Source organism: Vicugna pacos, chromosome 5 (genome assembly GCF_048564905.1).
Source record: "Vicugna pacos chromosome 5, VicPac4, whole genome shotgun sequence".
NCBI lineage: Eukaryota > Metazoa > Chordata > Mammalia > Artiodactyla > Camelidae > Vicugna > Vicugna pacos.
In genome coordinates, this window is record NC_132991.1 from 84,677,114 (window position 1) to 84,695,670 (window position 18,557).

General features: G+C 41.6%; 1 protein-coding gene and 1 non-coding gene across 3 annotated transcripts in view; both read right to left on the reverse strand.

Moving 5' to 3' along the window:
* Nucleotides 1–18,557, reverse strand: part of DOCK10 (dedicator of cytokinesis 10) — a 242,080-nt gene that overhangs the window by 132,167 nt on the left and 91,356 nt on the right. For both annotated transcript variants that reach the window (XM_072961744.1, XM_006207934.4), the window contains exon 2: nucleotides 7,489–7,608. In XM_072961744.1, coding sequence (XP_072817845.1) covers nucleotides 7,489–7,608 — 120 coding nt within the window. The remainder of the gene's footprint in view (nucleotides 1–7,488; nucleotides 7,609–18,557) is intronic.
* Nucleotides 3,065–3,137, reverse strand: TRNAT-AGU (transfer RNA threonine (anticodon AGU)). The gene has a single exon. It is a non-coding gene; the product is annotated as a tRNA-Thr (tRNA).

The following is an 18,557-nucleotide window of genomic DNA, read 5'->3' on the forward strand; positions in this document are numbered from 1 at the left end:
TGTGAGGCCTGCACACATGGTCCCATGAGAAGCAGCAGGCTTGAGACATGAGCCAACTCACAGCCGCCAACCCGCCACCGCATCTTTCCGTGTGGCTCCTTCACTGGCTCCTTCCTGCACGTGCCTTGCCCATGCTCCTCCTCCTCTCAGAAAACCCTTTTCTTTCCCCATTGTTTCCTAACCTCAGATTTAATATCGGTGCCAGCTCCTTTTGAAAATCCTCTCTAATTCATCCAACAGACAGCTTCTCTTCTCTGAACTCTACCATTTACTGTCTGTATCACACATGAAGCCTGCAGATTAATTCTAGAATATTTTAGACCTAAAAGCTCTGTGAGTGATTAATTCAGCCAGTCCTTTTGCATGTGTGGTTTTTTTCATACGCAAGCAAGCCACATTAAACCTGCTTTGGGAATAAAAGATAACAATAAATGAAATGTTTTGCCATGTTCTTTTTTGCTTCTTTGGGATATTTTGTTTATTCCTTCTAAAGAATGAAGTACATGAATACAGGCGTGTATTTTTATGATTTTTTATACCTTGTCTCTGACCATCTACATCACCCCTACCTTAATGCTCAGAATAATCTTTTTAAAAAATAGCCATGTGACTGAGATGTAACTGACAATGCCATAAATTTAAAGTATAGAATTCAGTGGTTTAAAGTCTCTTCACAGGATTTTGCAACCATCATCACTATTTAATTTTAGAATATTTTCATCACCCCCCAAGGAAACCCCACATCCATTAACAGTTACTTCCCCCTCTCCCTCCCTTCCCAGCCCTAGGCAACTACCAACCAGCGTTCTGCCTCCGTGGACATTTCACATAAACGGAATCAAACCATGGGTCCTCTGTTGTGACTGGTTTCTTTCACTTAGCATGATGTTTTCAAGGTTCATCCGTGCTATAACATGCATCAGTACTTCATTCCTTTTACGGCTGAATAATATTCCATTGTATGGACAAACCACACTCTGTTTAGCCATTCTTCGGTTGGTGGAGGTTTGGGTCGTTTCCACTTTGGATTATGAATAATCCTGCTGTGAATGTTCATGTAGAAGTCTTTATATGGACACATATTCCTAGCCCAGGCAAGCCAGAGCAGTCTCCACATGTCCTTACTGAACTGAAGTTAAGCACCCTAGTGTCCTTTTTCTACGATATTATAATGGCACCACTCACTGAAGGATTCAGGGAGTTCGTATGTCCCCCAAGTCGTGCACCTTATTTTTCTAAGAAGCAGCTGGCAGGTTTTAGACAAAAACTCTAATGGCAAAAGTCAAGTGTTTCATTTCTATCTCCACAGTTACTCTACGTCCTTGAACAGGAGCCTTTCCAAAGCTCGGCTTCATTAGCTTGTAAATGAGAGGAATATAACTTAAAATAACCTAGTTTGACAAAGTCTATTACTTAGCTTTGAAATCGCAATCACAGTGTTCTTGTATGAACAACACGAGCCATTTAAACCCTGCTTCTCAGGCCCAGGAGCCAAGGATTAAAAAGAGGTTGACATTCCTAAAAAAGGTTAAGCTGTGTCTCAGGAAGAGGCACAAGAAGAAAAAAAATAAACACTCATGGCCTTTCTGCTTTTCCATTTAAAAGATATTAAGGCCTTTCTGCTTCCTCTCACAAAATGGCCCACGTGGTAGAGACTGGAAGTCCCCAAGTGCCAGCTGCTTTTTATAGCTTAAAAACATTCTGTGAAAGAACAAATGTCAAGAAATCACAACTCACAAAGTCTTGATAAAAAGCCATCAAAATTGCAGGACGCACTGGAGAGCCCTGAGATTCTAATTCTGAACGACTGATAATGAAGAAACGATTTGAGAAATTCGCGTTAAGTCTCTCGACCGGCTATTTCAGGTGTGCAGTGCAGACCTCTGACTTTGAAAATGCCTCTGCCCGGTGTGGCCTGACCTCTCCCGTGGAGGCACTGCTTCTTGCTCGCGCGGGTGCCCTTGCTGTACAGGACTTAGTCCATAGCAGGTGGGCCGGGAGACTGAGTGGAAACAGAGCCGTTTAACTGGTGTGGGCAGTGTGAAAACATGGGTGATGGAGTGGTCTTCCCACAGCGTCAGAATGGCTGTCAGACCTCTGAACTTTCTTACTTAAGGTTTTGCATCTCCCAGAAATGATGCCACTTTGGGCGTTCTGTATCTTTCGCTCAGCAAGAAACTCAATTCTGGTTTTCTCACTTTTGGTCCTGCTGTTCTGTGTCAGTCTCTCCTTCCACTGAATCACTCGACAATCTGATTCAGTGTGTCCTTGAAACTGTTCTTTTGTCGTGTTTTCCTTCCTTAACGCTCCTGATCTATTGTGCAAAGCTGCAATTTGGTGACTAAGTTCTTTATTTTTTTGATCTGAAGTTTCTATTACTGCCAGCTTCAAAAAGAAAGATGAGAAAAACAAGGGTAGCAAATACAGTTGTTGAAGGAGTACGTGTTTTTGAAATGAATGAGTTAATCCAGGCATCTAGACTGCTTATTCCGAGGGGGTCATTATGAGCAAGTGGTACAGAAGATTGGACTGCCTGCTCCCAGAACCCACACACCAGAGGAAGGGTTTCTACCCAGTGTCTTAAGATAAAGGAAAATGCTTCTACTTTGTTTTCTTAACCTGGAAGAAGACAATTTTAATTCAATGTTCAACAATCTTTCCTGGATGCCCATGAGTTAGAAGTTGTGTTGGGTACTTAAAAATGCAGATATGAACTGATTTCTCCCTTGTCTAGTAACAGAAAGTGAAGGAATAAGTATGCTGTGTTACGGGGAGGAAGTTAGCCTCTGCTGACAGCAGCTCTGTGCCAAGTACTGTGCCAGGTGGAATGAGCCTCTGGGGAAGGGAATCATGGTCCTAGGGCTGTTTGTTTTCAGGTGATGTGTGAAGCTGTGTCAAAGACGAAAGCACCATATTGATGACCACTAAGCAAAGCTAATGACTTCATTCTCTTTATTCTCAAATGTCATTTCAGAATGGTCCTTTTGGCTTCTAAAGGTGCTCAACAGTTACATTCTACCATTCCACATGTTGCACTGTTTGTTTTTTTGATTTTTTTTTTTAATGGCGGTACTGGGGATTGAACCCAGGACCTCGTGCATACTAAGCACGTGCTCTACCACTGAGCTATACCCTCCCCTTCAAAGTTATATTCTAAAATAGCAACCCACATGTGTCTGAAGGACAACTCATGGAATAAATACTCATTTCCCACCTACTTGGTGCCAAGTGCGGTTCTAGATGCTGGGGATCTTGCAATGATCAAGACAGGGACATCCCCACCCTGCAGGAGGCTCTCTGATGGTGAGAAACAAGTGACAGGAGTGAAAAAGCAAACCGAGACCTTTCTAGGTAGTGATGAGTGTTCTAAAGAGAAGCCGATAAGGGCATGTGACAGAGTCACACAGGGTGGGAGTGGGGTAATGGAGGCTGGATGTCAGGGACGCTTCTTGGAAGAGGCAGCATCTGAACTGAATCGTGAATGAAAGACAGGGACCAGCTGTGCAGGGCCCTACAGAGGGGCGGGCTTGGGAAGCTCAGAGAACACAAGGAATGCTGGGTATCCGGGTAGTGACCAAGGGACACAGGGCCAAGAGGTAAGGGCGCAGAGATCATCAGCAGTCAGGTGAGGAGCTGGCTTTGACTCTAAAGGCAAAGGGAAACCACTGGAAAGTTTGAACTAGAGGCATGGCATGATCTGATCTGTATCTCTAAGAGCGTCCTCTGAATAAATCAAAGCAAGGCAAAGAAGGAGGGAGGAAGACTGGTTAAAGGCCACTTCTGGGGATCCAGGCGAAAAAGGATGATGAGGGCTTGGGCCAGCAGCATAAATGGAATGCTGCCTTGGCAAAAAGAATGACCTCCTCTAAGGGGTATCAAGGACCAGAGGAAGCCCCTGTTTCTTGTTATTTCTTAACCCTAAGCATCCTTAAATTTTCATCCATATTAGGGCACACACTCCTTAAACACAGGGCTTCTGCTTTTCTTGTCAGTCTCACTTGTCTGGGAAGTGCTGTTCTATATTCAGCACCTCGTGGGTGCTGAATAAATATTGATTAAACAAACCAAGGAATGAATCATGTAGGAGGCAAGTGTGGGTGCTGGGTAACTTGGAAACACAGAAGTGAGCTGAATTCTTCAATCCGTAGGGCACAGCTGGACTAAGGGCATCTGGAGGGAGGGTGGGGAGATGGGGCTGCTCCCCCTGCTTCCATCCTGAGATGTCTTGGGATGGGAGTGGTCGGTCCATCACCACTTCCCATCAGATGAGTGGAGATCATGCACACACATCCCAGAGAATCCCTGCCTGTCACTCAAGGATGAACCTGGGAAATGATACACTAGCCAGGTGAACAGCAGCCTGGCTGCTGGTGAGCAAGACCCCTGAAATGTGATGCAGGCTGAGGATGGAGCAGACAGTGGCAGAGGGCATTGAAGGAAGGGCTTTACCCCACACAGAGGGAAAGGAAAAAAAACAAAACTGAAAGTTGTTGGGCCATGTAGCAGGAGCCCCCAAACTTCTTCTGTAAAGTGTCAGACAGAAAACCTTAAAAGATTTTTCTGCTGCAATTACTACACCCCTGTTGTAACTCTGCAACTGCACCATGAAAACAACCATTGACGGCAGGTGAATGGATGGGTGTCACTGGGTTCAAATAAAATTTTACTCATGGATGCCAAAATCTGCATTTCATATAATTTTCATGGGTATAATGTTTTTCTTCAAACATTTAACCAGTTCTATGAAGAAAATAAAACAGGGTCATATTAAAACACACATACACACACATAAAAACCATTCTTAGTTCATGGGTTGTACAGAATCAGGCAGCAGGTCAACCATGAGCTATAGTTTGTCAACCCTGACTCTGTAGAGCAGGAAAGAGGAAAAACAAACCATCTGAACTTTGTTCAAAAGCTAGCAACCTGATGTGGTAATAATATTCAATCTTTTTGTCAAAACATTGCTTGATGCAAATGAAAATTTAGCATTTTGTCTAATACAGTATTTTCTGGTAATAAGGTGGTGTCAAATACTCTTGAGCTCCTGTTAATTGGGAGTTATGCACCCTGCTGGTCTCCCAGCTTCCTCTACACTCTGTGATGGGTTCTCCATGCAGAGGCCAGATGAGCTTTTGGTAAAGTACCCCAGGTCATTTCTTCCCCTTCTTGACGTACTCCAGTGACTTGCTACTGGCCTTTCAAATAAGATGCAAATGCCTTATCTTGTCCTTGCCTGATCTCAACTCCAACCACTCTCTCTGTTCCTCTGACACCGCTCCTCAATCTCAGAGCTCTCCAGGGCCTTGGTGACAGCTCCCTGCAGCCTAAAACCCTCCCTCCTCCCCCAGGCTTTAGCATGGTTGGTTCTCTGTGGAAATTCAGAGCTCAGCTCCCATGTCAGCTCAGCAGAGGTGCGCTCCTTGACCATCTAGTCTACCTCAGTTCTTCCCCTCGTTATTTCTATTACACGGCCCTGATCATTCCTCATAGAACTGTTCTTCATTTGAATTATCTTGTTAAATAATTAATTTTTTTTGCCTGATTCCTCCTACCAAAAGTTAAGCTTTCCTAAAACAAGGTAGTTTCTAATCACTGTTGCTTCTTCATTCTGAGATTAATACTGAATATTTGGTGTAATGCCTTAGATGTTTGTTGAGTGAATAAAGGAAGGACACAGTCTGAGGGGTGACAGAATGTTATGTTCAGAATTGTGCTAGTATTTTACCCCAGTTGGGAATGAGGGTGACTGTGTATGATAGAGTGGGAGGTGGGGTGGGGGAGGAAGACCATGGCCTTGAGAGACAGGCAAGGATCAGACCTTGGAGAAGCCCTTAGGGAGTGCCACAGTGTTCGCTGATCATTTTGAAGGCAACGTGGGGTGACCACCGAAAGGTTTTAAGTAAGCACAAGATAAAAGGATTCAGGGTATTTACTGGAATATTGCATCAGGAAAATAAGGAAGTATATTATTATATGCTCTACTTATACTATTAAGGAAAGCAAAGGACATAGAGTAATCAGAGCATCCTTAACTTACACAAGTGTGACAAGATGCCAAAAACTGAATTCAAATTCAGTGCAAGCGTTATATTCCATCTACATGCCTCCACTCTCTTCCTGGGCTGGGAGAACTTGGAGTGGCTTTTGACATATTTCTGAACAATAGACCTAGAAGAAAAGGTGCCAATTTTTTGGTGTTGTTTGACAGAAAGAGGCTGTTGGTCAAGGTATACCCTTTGGTCTGAAGGAAAATGAGGATGTGGAATTAAAAAAAATAAAACGTAGTTCAACTTTGTGCTTGCAGTTCAACCCCAGTGGCTTGGTCCAACCAAGGAAATGAGGTTTCTGCCTGAGATACTTCTCTCTTAGAGTGTGTCAAATGCTAAAGTGAGAGCCACTTAAAAATCTGAGAAGCAGATTGGAAGAGTTTCTTTTCTCCTACTTACAAATCTGTCTCCTTCCTTCCATCATTCTTTGTACTTGGAACAGAAAAATTGTTGACTTCCATATACCTTCTTTTTTATTAATCCAGGGAGAAAGGTGAAACAAATGAACCTTTAGAAGCCAGAAGCCAGATGTGCCCCCAAATAAGAGAGGGAATGGAAGTTTGAGGCTGTTTCAGGAACTGAAAGTCCTGAGGCCCCAGCAGCTCAACAGAGGTTTCCACAGACAACGGTTATTTCATGTTCCAGTGGCTACCTTGGAGCTGCCTTTTCACCTGCTTTAAGATGCTCATGTTTGTGATGTCTGAGACTACCATTCTTTTAGAAAAGAAAACAAAAAAGGAAAGATTACCAGCTGCCCACTGAGATCTCTGTTTATGTAGATATTCACTAACAATTTGAACACGTTTCATATGACCACAGATGGAATGTTTGGGACACACGGCGCTCACCATCCATGACTTTACTGAGTTTGTCTCCAAAACGAATTCCTTTTTACTCATTCCCTTGACTACCCTCAGGAGCATCTGTGTGCCAGTGAGCCTCGACCTAAAGTGGGTATATCTCAGGTCACAAGCCCTCCCACGAAGATGTGTTTGCCTGCCTTTCTTTGCCCACAAGGCTCAACATGGCTGTATTAAAGGACAAGATTAAGGGTGATTTCTGAGAATTGCACCTTTGGTGCCAAGAGTTTCCCACCTCTGCCATCGGTTGGTTTCAGTTGCTTAGAAGCTTTCAGTTAGAAATGGCCTGAGGGAGGAAGTGCTCTGTGAGGCCAGGTAAAGATATTGACAGGGACACAAGTACCACATGGGACCAGGCAGCATCCCATGGCCGTCCCATCCCCAGTGGCCACTGTGTCACTTAGCTGCCAATCTTCCACCTCTAGAAGACCCTTGGGCACTTTCTATTGCTGGATGTGGATAGTGATGTAGGTGACCACAGGCAGAGGGCTGAGCTCCCCAAAGACAGCAACCCAATTCAGGAAGATCATCCTGTGGGGCCCCCCTGAACTCAGATGGCTTGAGAAGACAACACTTACTGAGAAGTCGTCACTGGGGAAGAACAGGAGGTCTCGGAGGGCATGATTCTGATAGGTCTTTTCAAGTTCTTCAATGACAGTTTCATAATCCAAAGGCTCGATCAGCCTGGGCTTTTCTTGCTGTAGAAAAATAAAATATCATATTAAAACCACGGACACATAGACTTTTGCTTCTTCTCTATGTCTGGTTGGATTTCATTTCTTAGAATTATCAAGGCTTCGACATCGTGCAGGCCTTCCAAGGGAGTCACGGTGACTCCAGGCATCTGGGGCAAGGCCACATAGCTATTATTTCCAGATCTGAAATAACATGAGAAGATACTGAAGCACCCTACAGCTCACTCAGTAATTCAAGCTGTCGGCACCGAGCCCCCAGTGCACATGGTCCTCAGCCCCGTCACATCCGTAGAGCAGATGTTTGGTAAACTTGATCTTCGTCAATGTGAGAAAAGGCCTTCTGCTTACGTGCTCTAGTATTAGGATGATGATCATCATTTTTGGTGAATTAGATACTTCTTTGTGAGGTCTACTTGGTTCTATTTCAAAATGTTGGCTTCCCGCTAGCAATCAAAGTATCACAGACTGTCTGAGTTGTCACTGAAACATGGATCCTGTGTCAGGATTAACTGCTTGGCTCTGAGCCTCTCTCCTGCTACAGAGATAAGCTGGCTAATTAACAGAACTGAACAACACAACTATTATGGACACAGGGTGGTGAAGATGGAGAAGAGTCTGAAAAAAAAAGAACCAGATAATCTCATCACATTAAGATCTCAAAGCCAAAGGCAAAGGCACTTCCCTCAAAGAAGCTGCCCAAAAGGTGAAGGTCAATGGGGGAAGGCTGGCGGTCTCATTCTAGGTTGATGTGTCTACTCCACACATACAGAACTCAGAGCGAGAAAGACGGGGTCCAGCATAAAGACTAAAACATTACAAAACAGAAAACCGAGGACGCAGTCTGAGTTCCCTTGGCCCCTGGACAAAGCATTCACGAAACCTTAAAAAAAAAAAAAAAGCAAGGGAGGATGGTTGTTTGGATTATTTAGTTATTGGGGGGGGCTCTTGGAAGCTGGAGTGGTCATCATGAAATTTGGAGGCTAAAGGGATCTCAGAAATGGAAGTACATTTTTTTTTCTTGCTTGTGTCAATGACATCAACAGATACCTTCGCACCAACCCTGCCGCTCTCCACTCTGAAAAGCACACAGATTTAGCTTCCATTTATAAAGCCTTCTTTGGAAGATCTCTCTGCTGGTATAACTCCAAGGAACTATCACTAACATTTTAATAATTGCTAATGGGCTCTTCAAAGGGGCAGTAAATGTCTTTTCCAAAAAACAAAAAACCCAAAATGTAACACAGTGGACCAACCATAAGGGTTTCCATGTACTTTCTGCATTAAAACAAAACAAAAACCAACCCATTTTACAAATGTTCATTAAATTGAGGATGATGAAAGGTGAATATTCTCTCTGGAAGGGCCCTTCAAGTAAATTTGCTAGATTTAACAAATAAATATATAGGACTTCATGCAATATTTGGAGAAAAGAAAAAATTTAGTTGTCCAAGATAATCTGTCTAGGGAAAGCTTTGAAATGTTCAATATGTTGAAGTAGAAGCCAGAGACACTATGCGATGATGCACGATCTTTTTGAAGTCCTTCTTGCATCTCTTCCCTGCCTTTTGATATGATTTTCTATTATAAACTTTTTAAAGTTCCAATTCCCTGTTTTCCCAGGCAAAGATTAATTTCAAGGAGCACAGATTGATAGCTCAAGAAGCAAATGCACGCTCCAGATGTTTGACTTGGCGCAAACACTTTTTTCCTTTTATGTTTAGTTGGCTTTGAATGTCTCTGAGTAGTGGCAATTCCACCCCAGCTCAGCAGCAGACTTCAGCAGCCTGTCACCTCTTACCCTGCAATGTCACACACTTGTGTTACCAGCGGTCCTGATAAGCCTTACATTTGGCTTATTCTGGAACCTCCTTTCTTGTCCCTAATATTGTGTTTGTGTATGGAACGGAGCGAATAAAACACAATGTCTTGTAAAACCATCAGGAAGCTCTCATCTCTGCCATGGAGTCGGTTAGTCACACCCTCTTCCCTCACTGTTTCCTCAGCTCAAGTGTATGATGCCAACAGCCCCTGATGTTACTTCTGACACTTTCCCTTTTCTGCCCCTTCTTCGCACCAACATGAAGAGGAGTGTGAGAATGTGGCTTACTTGCAATTCATTGGTTTTTAAGGCAGATGACATAGGGATGTTTTCAAAGGCCTTCTGCAATCTTGTTCTCACTATCATTTAAAATTGCTCTCCCGTTAATCAAAACTTGAGTGTGAATAAACAAGCCCAAGTCAAGGAGATCCTCAAAGACGACTTTGTACTAGAGCCAAACTCCACCTAAAATGAATCCCACCTATATTAGCACAATAGGAAAATCAGAGCTCACAAGTCACGGGTTACTAACAAAACCATTGGAAAAGTAAATCCTAAGCTCTCCTTGACATATGTAATAATTGCCATGGCTTGTAAGCACCTGTTGAAAGCCATGTTTTCCTTTTCTCATTTCGGGCTATGACGTTCCCACCGATTAATGAAAGACATTTATCAAGCCTCTCCTGTTTAAAAATGTGGCACTGAGGTTATTTTGACATGGGGCTGCAAAACCTAGCAGATCTGCTTCATATAATTTCTTAAGGTTTGATCTCTGGAAGACACATTAGTAAAGTTCTGTCTCTCCAGGGAATTTGTTAATCGATGCCCAACATTCAAGATAGTCAATATTTCATAATTTTGTGAATATGAGCTTTGTAAATAAAAATAACAAGATCTTCCCTAGCACCTAGAGCCTGGGATTTGGCGACGCTTGCCAAGAAGGTCTTCTGCATCGGTGATGGTGAGAATCCAGGCTAGGCAACCGGTAGCTCTCTCTGGAGCAACAGAACTGTCTGCTCCGCGTTTTGGTTAAAGAGACAGATGTCCACAATGACGATGGGATTGGTTAATTTCTCACTCCTGCTCCTTCTAGAGACGTCGGGTAAAACTGGGAACTGAGCAGCATTGATTTACAGCTTTACAACGGTTGGATTGTCCCTCCTGAATTTAATGTGCCTCTTTCTTTTGGAAATGCCCCAACTGGGATAAGGCATGTGCCAAGATTACCCTGGATTGGCCTGGATTTTTACAGTGCTTTTTACTCTTACTCTTTTTCTCTTAGATGAGTAATGAATTTCATTAGCTGTTCTAAAATCACTCCAGGCATGGGAAAAGGCACCCACCAGCCTCTGTTATTATGCGGCAGGGCTGGTGTTGCACCACAGGGGTAACAGGGCTATTCTTCTTATACAGTATTAAGAGATTTGTTTGATCTACTTCCCCAAATCCACAGCTCTTTCAATTTGACTTCACAACAGAAGAATGGACTCCAGTCACAAAAACAAATGCTTTCTTCCAAGTCTAAACCCTGGAGTTGGTGAAACTGCCATCTTGGTAACAGCCAGGGCTGCCAGGAACCATTTACTGGGTCTGAAGCGAGCAGAATGTCCACATCTTAGCTAAAGATTCTAATTTCAAGAACACAGTATTCCATACAAAGATCTGTATTAGTTTTTATTGTTATAACTCAAAATCAAATGGGTGAAGAGATGACACTAAAGATCTAAGCATGAGGAGCATGTACACTGAAAAAAATCAAATGACTAAATGATCAACCTAGATGTCTCTTCAGAATCTAACTGAAAAATAACCTAGACTATCCAGCTTTGTTTCAGGGAAGTCCAAAATAAAGCAAGAGTGTGATTATAGGTTTTCTATGTTGAGATGGAACAGACAGTGTAACATGTACTCTAGAACCAGAATTCCTGGGCTTCTAGTCCTGGCATTGCTACTTTTGGGTTATGCAACTTTGGGCATGTTAGTTAGAATCTCTGTGCCTTAGTTTTCCAATCTGTAAAATGGACATCTTAGTAAGAGCTATGTCATAGGATTAAATGAGATAATATTTGTTATGCTCTTAGAACACTATACCCATAATACTCATTACATAAGTGTTAACAGATAAAGGCTGTGAGTTTTAGATTTTTACTAGTCATGGATTTAAAGCACCTGTATTATAAATTTAATATGTACAAAGAGCTGTATAGATATTTGTTGAGTAAATAAGTTTATATCCTTTCATCCAGGAATTCCTTTTCTGGGACTCTGTTTTAAAGTAACAATCACACAGATTATCCAAGATTTATACAAGGATATCTTTGCAACATTATCTTTGTAACAAGATGAAGAAAATATATTCACCTTAATCCAAGAGAGATAAGTAAGCAGTTGGGCTGGTGGGCGCTGTATCTAAAAAGTGAAGACACTAGAGCTGTTGCTCACAAAAAGTGATTTATATTTTCCAAAAATTGTGTGCAATGGAGAAAGGCTTCATGCCTTAATGAGCTTTGGGAAGGACACTGAAAACAGGATAGGAGTTGGGATAAAATCAATGAATAATTGCATAGGACATGCCATGATTCCTCCTTCGAACTCTTCAAATATTCAGTAAAGTTAGTTAACGCCTAACATTTTGCATGAGCTTGGCTTTTGTGGGAAAATGTGAGGAGGTTGGGGTCCATGATCAAGACGGCAAGCATTTCCTGTCTACAAAAGGAGAGACAATGAAAGGAGGGAGGGCAGGAGGTCAAATTCATCCTGCAATGGTTCCAGATTCACACATATTATGACAGTAGAGTTTGAGTCCAGAATACCTAGATCTCTGAGGGGTAGTGAGGTTTGAAGGACAAGGATAGCTAAAAACGGGAAACAATGAATTATTAAAGACAAGGAATGATTAGGCAATTATGACACATTCATCATAAGAAACAATATATGCTCTTTAAAACTGAGTTTTAAGTTCGTAATAACAAGCAAAATTGCTTATGTGTTATTGTTAAGTAAAAGTGGGAATACATATTGTGCGTGGAATAACTGCACAAGGTTTTAAAAATTTAAAGAAAACATTAGAAATATATCTCCACATATTTTCAATTGTATTTAGATAGCACTACGATACTTAGGATTTTGCTATTTTGCATTTTCCAAATCGTTTCCAATGAACATATATTTCTCCCATCATGGTAAAAAATGCACTCGGTCTTTCAAAACTCTCATGCCTCCATGGAAACACTGGGTTGTTTGATTTTAAAACTGTTTATCCTTTGAAAATCCTCCAAAGAGGGAACCTAGAAAAGCACATGAAAGTTCAACCACTAACACTTTCAAGCAGTTAAAAAAGATAAATAAAACACTGGAGAAAAGAGACTAGGGTAAATAATTATAGATTATGTATTTGTTGGCTCTAGATGCTAATGTCAGCAAAAAAGGGAAGAACTATTAGCAATTTATTAACGAAGGTATTTTGAGCTCTGCAGGGAACCGTAAACATCTGGTAGTTACTTAAGCACCTTTGTGCATTGGCCACATTTGCAAAGGATTAGAAGTCAAAATCTCTAGTTGGAAGTCCAGGGTTTTTCACCTACCTGCAAGTTAACCTGGCGAATCATTCAAGTTGAGACTTAGTGAGATTGACTCAAATGAGTCAAAGAGCAACTTCCTTCTCACAGCAGTGTCGTTTTAAGTTTCAGAGAGAAGTATGTGAGGGTGTTTGGCGAACCACCCAAAACCAGACAAATAAAGATTTCTCTTTACTTGAAAATGACTGAAAAATACCACACGTTTACCCAAAAGTATATCCCAATGCCAAGTCAAGCCAACCGACCAGTCAAACCGACCAGATACTAAATTCTTCATGTGCCAGAAACTGTCCTACATGCTTTTACATTATCTAAATTTCCTTAAAAAAAAAAAACAAACAAACTTTGATAACTAGTGATTCTACTGGAGGCAAATGAGGTAATAATACAAGGGAAAGCACTGAAATTAACCAAGAGGCAGCATCTCCTCCGTGCATCTCCTGAATCAAGTCAGGCTGCTCTCTGCCTCATAGCAAGAAGGCAGGCAAACTACTTCATTATGTCTATCAGCAAATGCAAGTGACTTTGAAATTCGGTCTCTTATTTTCCTTGAGAAACCAGCCTAGAAAATATTTTCCTATATTTATACCTTCCAATCAAAAGAAGAGGATTAATTTGAGGGTTAGTTTAGTATTAAACTCATTAGCTTTGCCACGATAAATATCTAGGCGACAATCACAGTTGTAGATTCGAATGTCTTTCGGTAGCTCTAACACGCAAGTCGAGTCTGTTGGCAACGGGGAGTTAATAGGACTGCTGAGGACTAGTCAGGAAAAGGGTTTGATGGGACAAGAAATGGCGAACAATCTCTACAGTCAACCCCTCATCTTTGGGGCCACGAATTTGTGCTGTACATATCAGTGTAATTAGGGAGTCAAGACTTGGTTACTCAGCATTAGGGTTACTCTAGTTCATCGATCTGAACTAGTTGCTCTTGGTTCTCCTTTTCAGAGAAATCTGATCTTTTCAAGAAACATTATTATGCAAAGAGCCTTTCCCCCTACCTTTTGGATGTTTTGTATTTTTTCTGTTACATGCAGTGCCTCCTGGAATGGCGGGTGAGATGTCCTCAGTCGCCCCTGCCACTTTCAGATATCTGAATCTTTATTCCAATCTGAGCATTTGTAACAGAAGTAACTCTATATCTGAGTATCTCTGGCAGTTTACAAAATTATGCATTCCGGTTAGTGACCCAGAAAGACAAATAAAAATAGGTGTTTACTTCGGGACCAATACAGAAGGCTCTAGAAGGGCATGCCACGGCAATTATTTAAACATTCGCTTCACATCCTGACATATCGACAAACAAATCGCTAACAGTGAGGATCTATGGGGTCTTTAGACAGACCCTGAAAACAGAAGACACCAATCTCAAGGTCTCCAGAATAAACTAGAAACAACACAGCTGCTAATTAATTTCACTGCTATCAAGATAACTGTTTATATTCCTTAAGGGAAATAAATGGTCTAAATGACCCATGGATTCTTTAGACCTTAACTTCATCCAGGACCCTTTGGCCTTAGTGCAACTGGAATGGGACCAACTTCCACACTATTTGTGTTTAAAACAAACAAGAAAATTGCCGAGAGCCGGGACAGCTGGCTCCACGGCCACAGCTGTCAGCCTGTGGTCGTATGACAGGTTTAATGCAGCCTTTCATCAAAGGGAGTTCCACTGGACAACCGCTCAAATGTCTGAGCTTCAGAAAACAAGACTAGCTTTTCTCACCAACAAGGAAATGATTAAGGAAGGAATAAGCCATCTTATGGTAACCCTGTAACCCTCTCTCCGTCTTTAACCACACATTTTCATGAGAATGGAAAAACACCAGCTAAATCAAAGTTAAGGACTGCACAGCTGGGCAAGCTCAGATTAAGCTGAATTTGGAAACGGTTCCCTTGGTAACAAAAACGGACATAGAGCTTGGAAGAAATCAGCCAATAGTAACTCTTTCAATGTCTTAGTCCATTTCAGTGAAATAAAGCAGGTCAAACTTGGTAAATTATCAAGTTCTTTGCAAATATAAAGGATGATTCGTCATCATATTCAACACAAACATTATGGTTAGAAAAATCAGGATATTCTAGTTTACTAACCCTTAATTTCATTGGGAAAATCAAGGACCCAAAGAGCTTTATAGCTGATATAAATAAATACTTTCAAATTGAATTTAAAATCTTTTCAATCTTGTTTTCTTTTTCAAAGGCAATTTGATCACATAAATCTCTTAGGAGCATGTCAAAATTCACTCATTTCTGTGTAGCAAATAAAAAAAAAAAGTTGCTTCCTTGCCTAACGCTGGTACTTGTAAAGAAGTAGAAAATGTCCAAGAAGATTGAAATCAAATTAAATTACATGTCTCATTTAGTTTTCTAGAAACACTTGGAAGGTAATAAATATCGTTAAAAATACATCACAACCCAATTACAAGTCTCCCTGACACCAGGGAAATGAATGCCTTCGAGCCAACTGCTGGGAATTTTAGATTAATTTATATGAAGCCTGTGATAAAAGTAGCCACCAGCTTAAACTCTGATACTATTTTAGTACTTTAACAGTCACACTAGCCAACTAACAGGTCAAATGTGGGTGGGTGGGTGTGTGTGTGTGTGTGTGTGTACAAACACAAACATATCACATATACATGAAGGTAAATAGTTCTGTCAACAACATGAATTACATATTTTCAATAAATCTTCCCCTAATGATAGTCAGCTCATTCTTTTATTTCCTTTCTTAACCTCTGGCCATTTGAAATTGAATATGCATCGTAGACATTTGTTGTTTTTTTGGCCTAAGCAACATCCATCCTACTTTCCTTTAGTACTAGCATTTGAATTTCCTTCTGAGGACTTCTCTCTCTTTCCTCATCAAGAGCAGTCTTGGTGGGTCTGATAATGAAAAGGGTCCTGTTTTTCTGTGGTCATGGGCACGTGGCCCCAGTCCATTCAACACTTCTCCCCAGAACCCTGACTCTTGAAAGAGAGATGCCAAACTCCCACACGACAGTCCATTAGCTCCAAACGTCAAGACCACGCCTGTTTCCCACGGCCCCAGGCTGTGCTGAGTCCACTCCTGTTTTTTCTAGCCTGTCTCTCCATTCTTCTTTCTGCTCTTCTCTGGACTATGCTTGCTTACCAGAGTAGGTTTCCTCCACTGGCAAGTAAAAAAATCTAATGTAATACAAGGAGAAGCACCTATAATAATGGATGATTAGTCCCTCAACTTATCTTTTTTTGGATTTGAATCACCTTAAAGGAGCACTTAGCATGGAGCCAAGGATGCCTTCAAGTGCAGAATGTAGGTTTTGTAAGTTCATGTTATTACTCATGAATATATGATACTAATGAATACTAAGATACTAATGTCATCTTACTCTATTAAAAACACATCAGACATCATGCACCCTGAGAAGAGGGGACCAGTACCTTCTTGGCTGTCCAAGGTGATAAGCTCAGTGCAGCTTCATCTCTAACTTTCCAGTAAGCATAATCCCTTCAAATCATCCCTCGCTTACATCACCAGAGCAACGGAGGCCAAAAAATAAGTTTATGCCCACATTTTCTCTCAGTGCTGACATCACAAACTATGACTTTCTCTCTGTGAGAGGTGCTAGGTTGCACTGGAAGTTGTATTAGAGACGATCAGGTGTCTCTAAACAATTGCTAGCCCCTTATCACCTTCCTTCACTCTTATTTCCATCTTAAGAGAAAACATTTGCTATGTTTGTTATAGTAAAACCAATTCATATATTTTTTTACTTGTAGGAATAGCAGTCACACCAAGCAATTTAATACTAATAGTAACTATAGACACAACCATTTTTTATCATTGACCCATATATGCTAATGACAGTTTTATTTTTCCTACTACCATTACCATGATCAAATGGTAAGGACTGTAATAAGTATTGAACACCTTCCCTCACTGAATATTCATACCAAGACTAGAAGAGATCATCACTGTTTTATTTCACAAATGCTGAAACTTGGATTCTGAGGACGTGCTCTGCAAATTGATGGAAAAACAGGTGTTTCAACCCAGCTCGGCGTGATGCCTTTGGTCCACTCCATTCTAGTTTACCAGCAAAAGTCTTAGCTTTGCAGCAATAAAAAACAGAAAAGCCTCCCCGCTCATAGGAAGATTCTAAAACAGAGCTGTAGTTTGGGTCCTGTGAGCTTTGTGAGTTTCCGCAATGAAGGGCGTTAGATTGCTAGGAGTGGCGTGAGGTCACTGAGCACGTCAAGGAAGGAAGTGGTAGGAACAGAGGACAAAAAAAAATTTATAAGACGGTAAGGAGGATGAAGAAAAGGAAATGAAAGTATACTGAGGAACCATATAATGAATGTGTGATATTGTAATTTATAATATGAAAGACAAACTTGGTCTTCATCCCCGTTTTTGGCACAGAGCTCCTAAAAACGTAAATTTCCTAAGTGAAGGGAGGGATGAAGGTGTCTTTTGTAAAGTTAATGAGATGATTTTTGGATGGCACCAAAGGATGGGGCTGGTTTCCAGAACCAACCATGTGACTAGAGGTTTGGATCTTTCCACCCCACCTCCCTGTCCTCTAGGGAGATGAAAAGGGATTTGAAGTTAAATCTGCCTCTAATGGCCAGTGATTTAATCAATTATACTTGTGTAAAGAAGCCTTTGTTAAAACCCAAAAGGATGGGGTTTGGAGAGCTCCTGGGTCGGTGAACACATGGAGATCTGAGGGAGACTGCTGCCCCTTCTCCATACTTTGCCATGTGCCTCTCTTCCATTTGGCTGCTCCTGAGTTATTATTAGCCTTTTGTAATAGACCAGTGGTGTAGTAAGTAAAATGCTTCTGAGTTTTGTGAGCTGCTCTAGCCAATTAGTCAAAGCCAAGAAGGAGGGCATGGGAACCTGTGATTTACAGCTAGTGTATCAAAAGTACAGATAATTATCTGATGTGCAACTGGTGTATGAAGCCCAAGGAGGGGGTTGTTGGAACCTTCAATCTATAGCCGATTAATCAGAAGCACAAGTGATTACCTGGACTTGAGACTGACTTCTGAAGTTGGGGCGGAGGCAGCCCTGCAGGACTGAGTCCTTAAAACTGTGATATCTGATGTGATCTCCAGGTAGACAGTGTTAGAACTGAGTTAAAATTTAGGACACCTCGCTGGTGTCACAAAGAATTTCTTGATGTAGGGAAAAACCTCCACACCTTTGGTGACCAGAAGTGTCAGAAATGAAGTGTTTTGTAAGAAGTGTAAAGGAGACACACAAGAAACAGAAAGACAGGTGGAAGACTGAGTTTTTCCAGCTGAGAATGCTAGGTAATGTGTGAGTCAAAAACCACAGTGGAAATTGCCACTAATTGAGGGAATCTCCAAGTGAACAAAGTTTTGTACCACTGTGACCATCCGGGAAATAAAAAGAGTTTTGGGGATCACGGTGTTACTTCCTGTCCACCCTGCCACTCCCCCTCTCTGACGAACGGTCCACCTCCACTCAGACAGCTATCAAGAGCATCGTCATGGAGTTTGCGAGGTCTGCCCGGTCTGGCAGTTCTCCTCCATCTGGC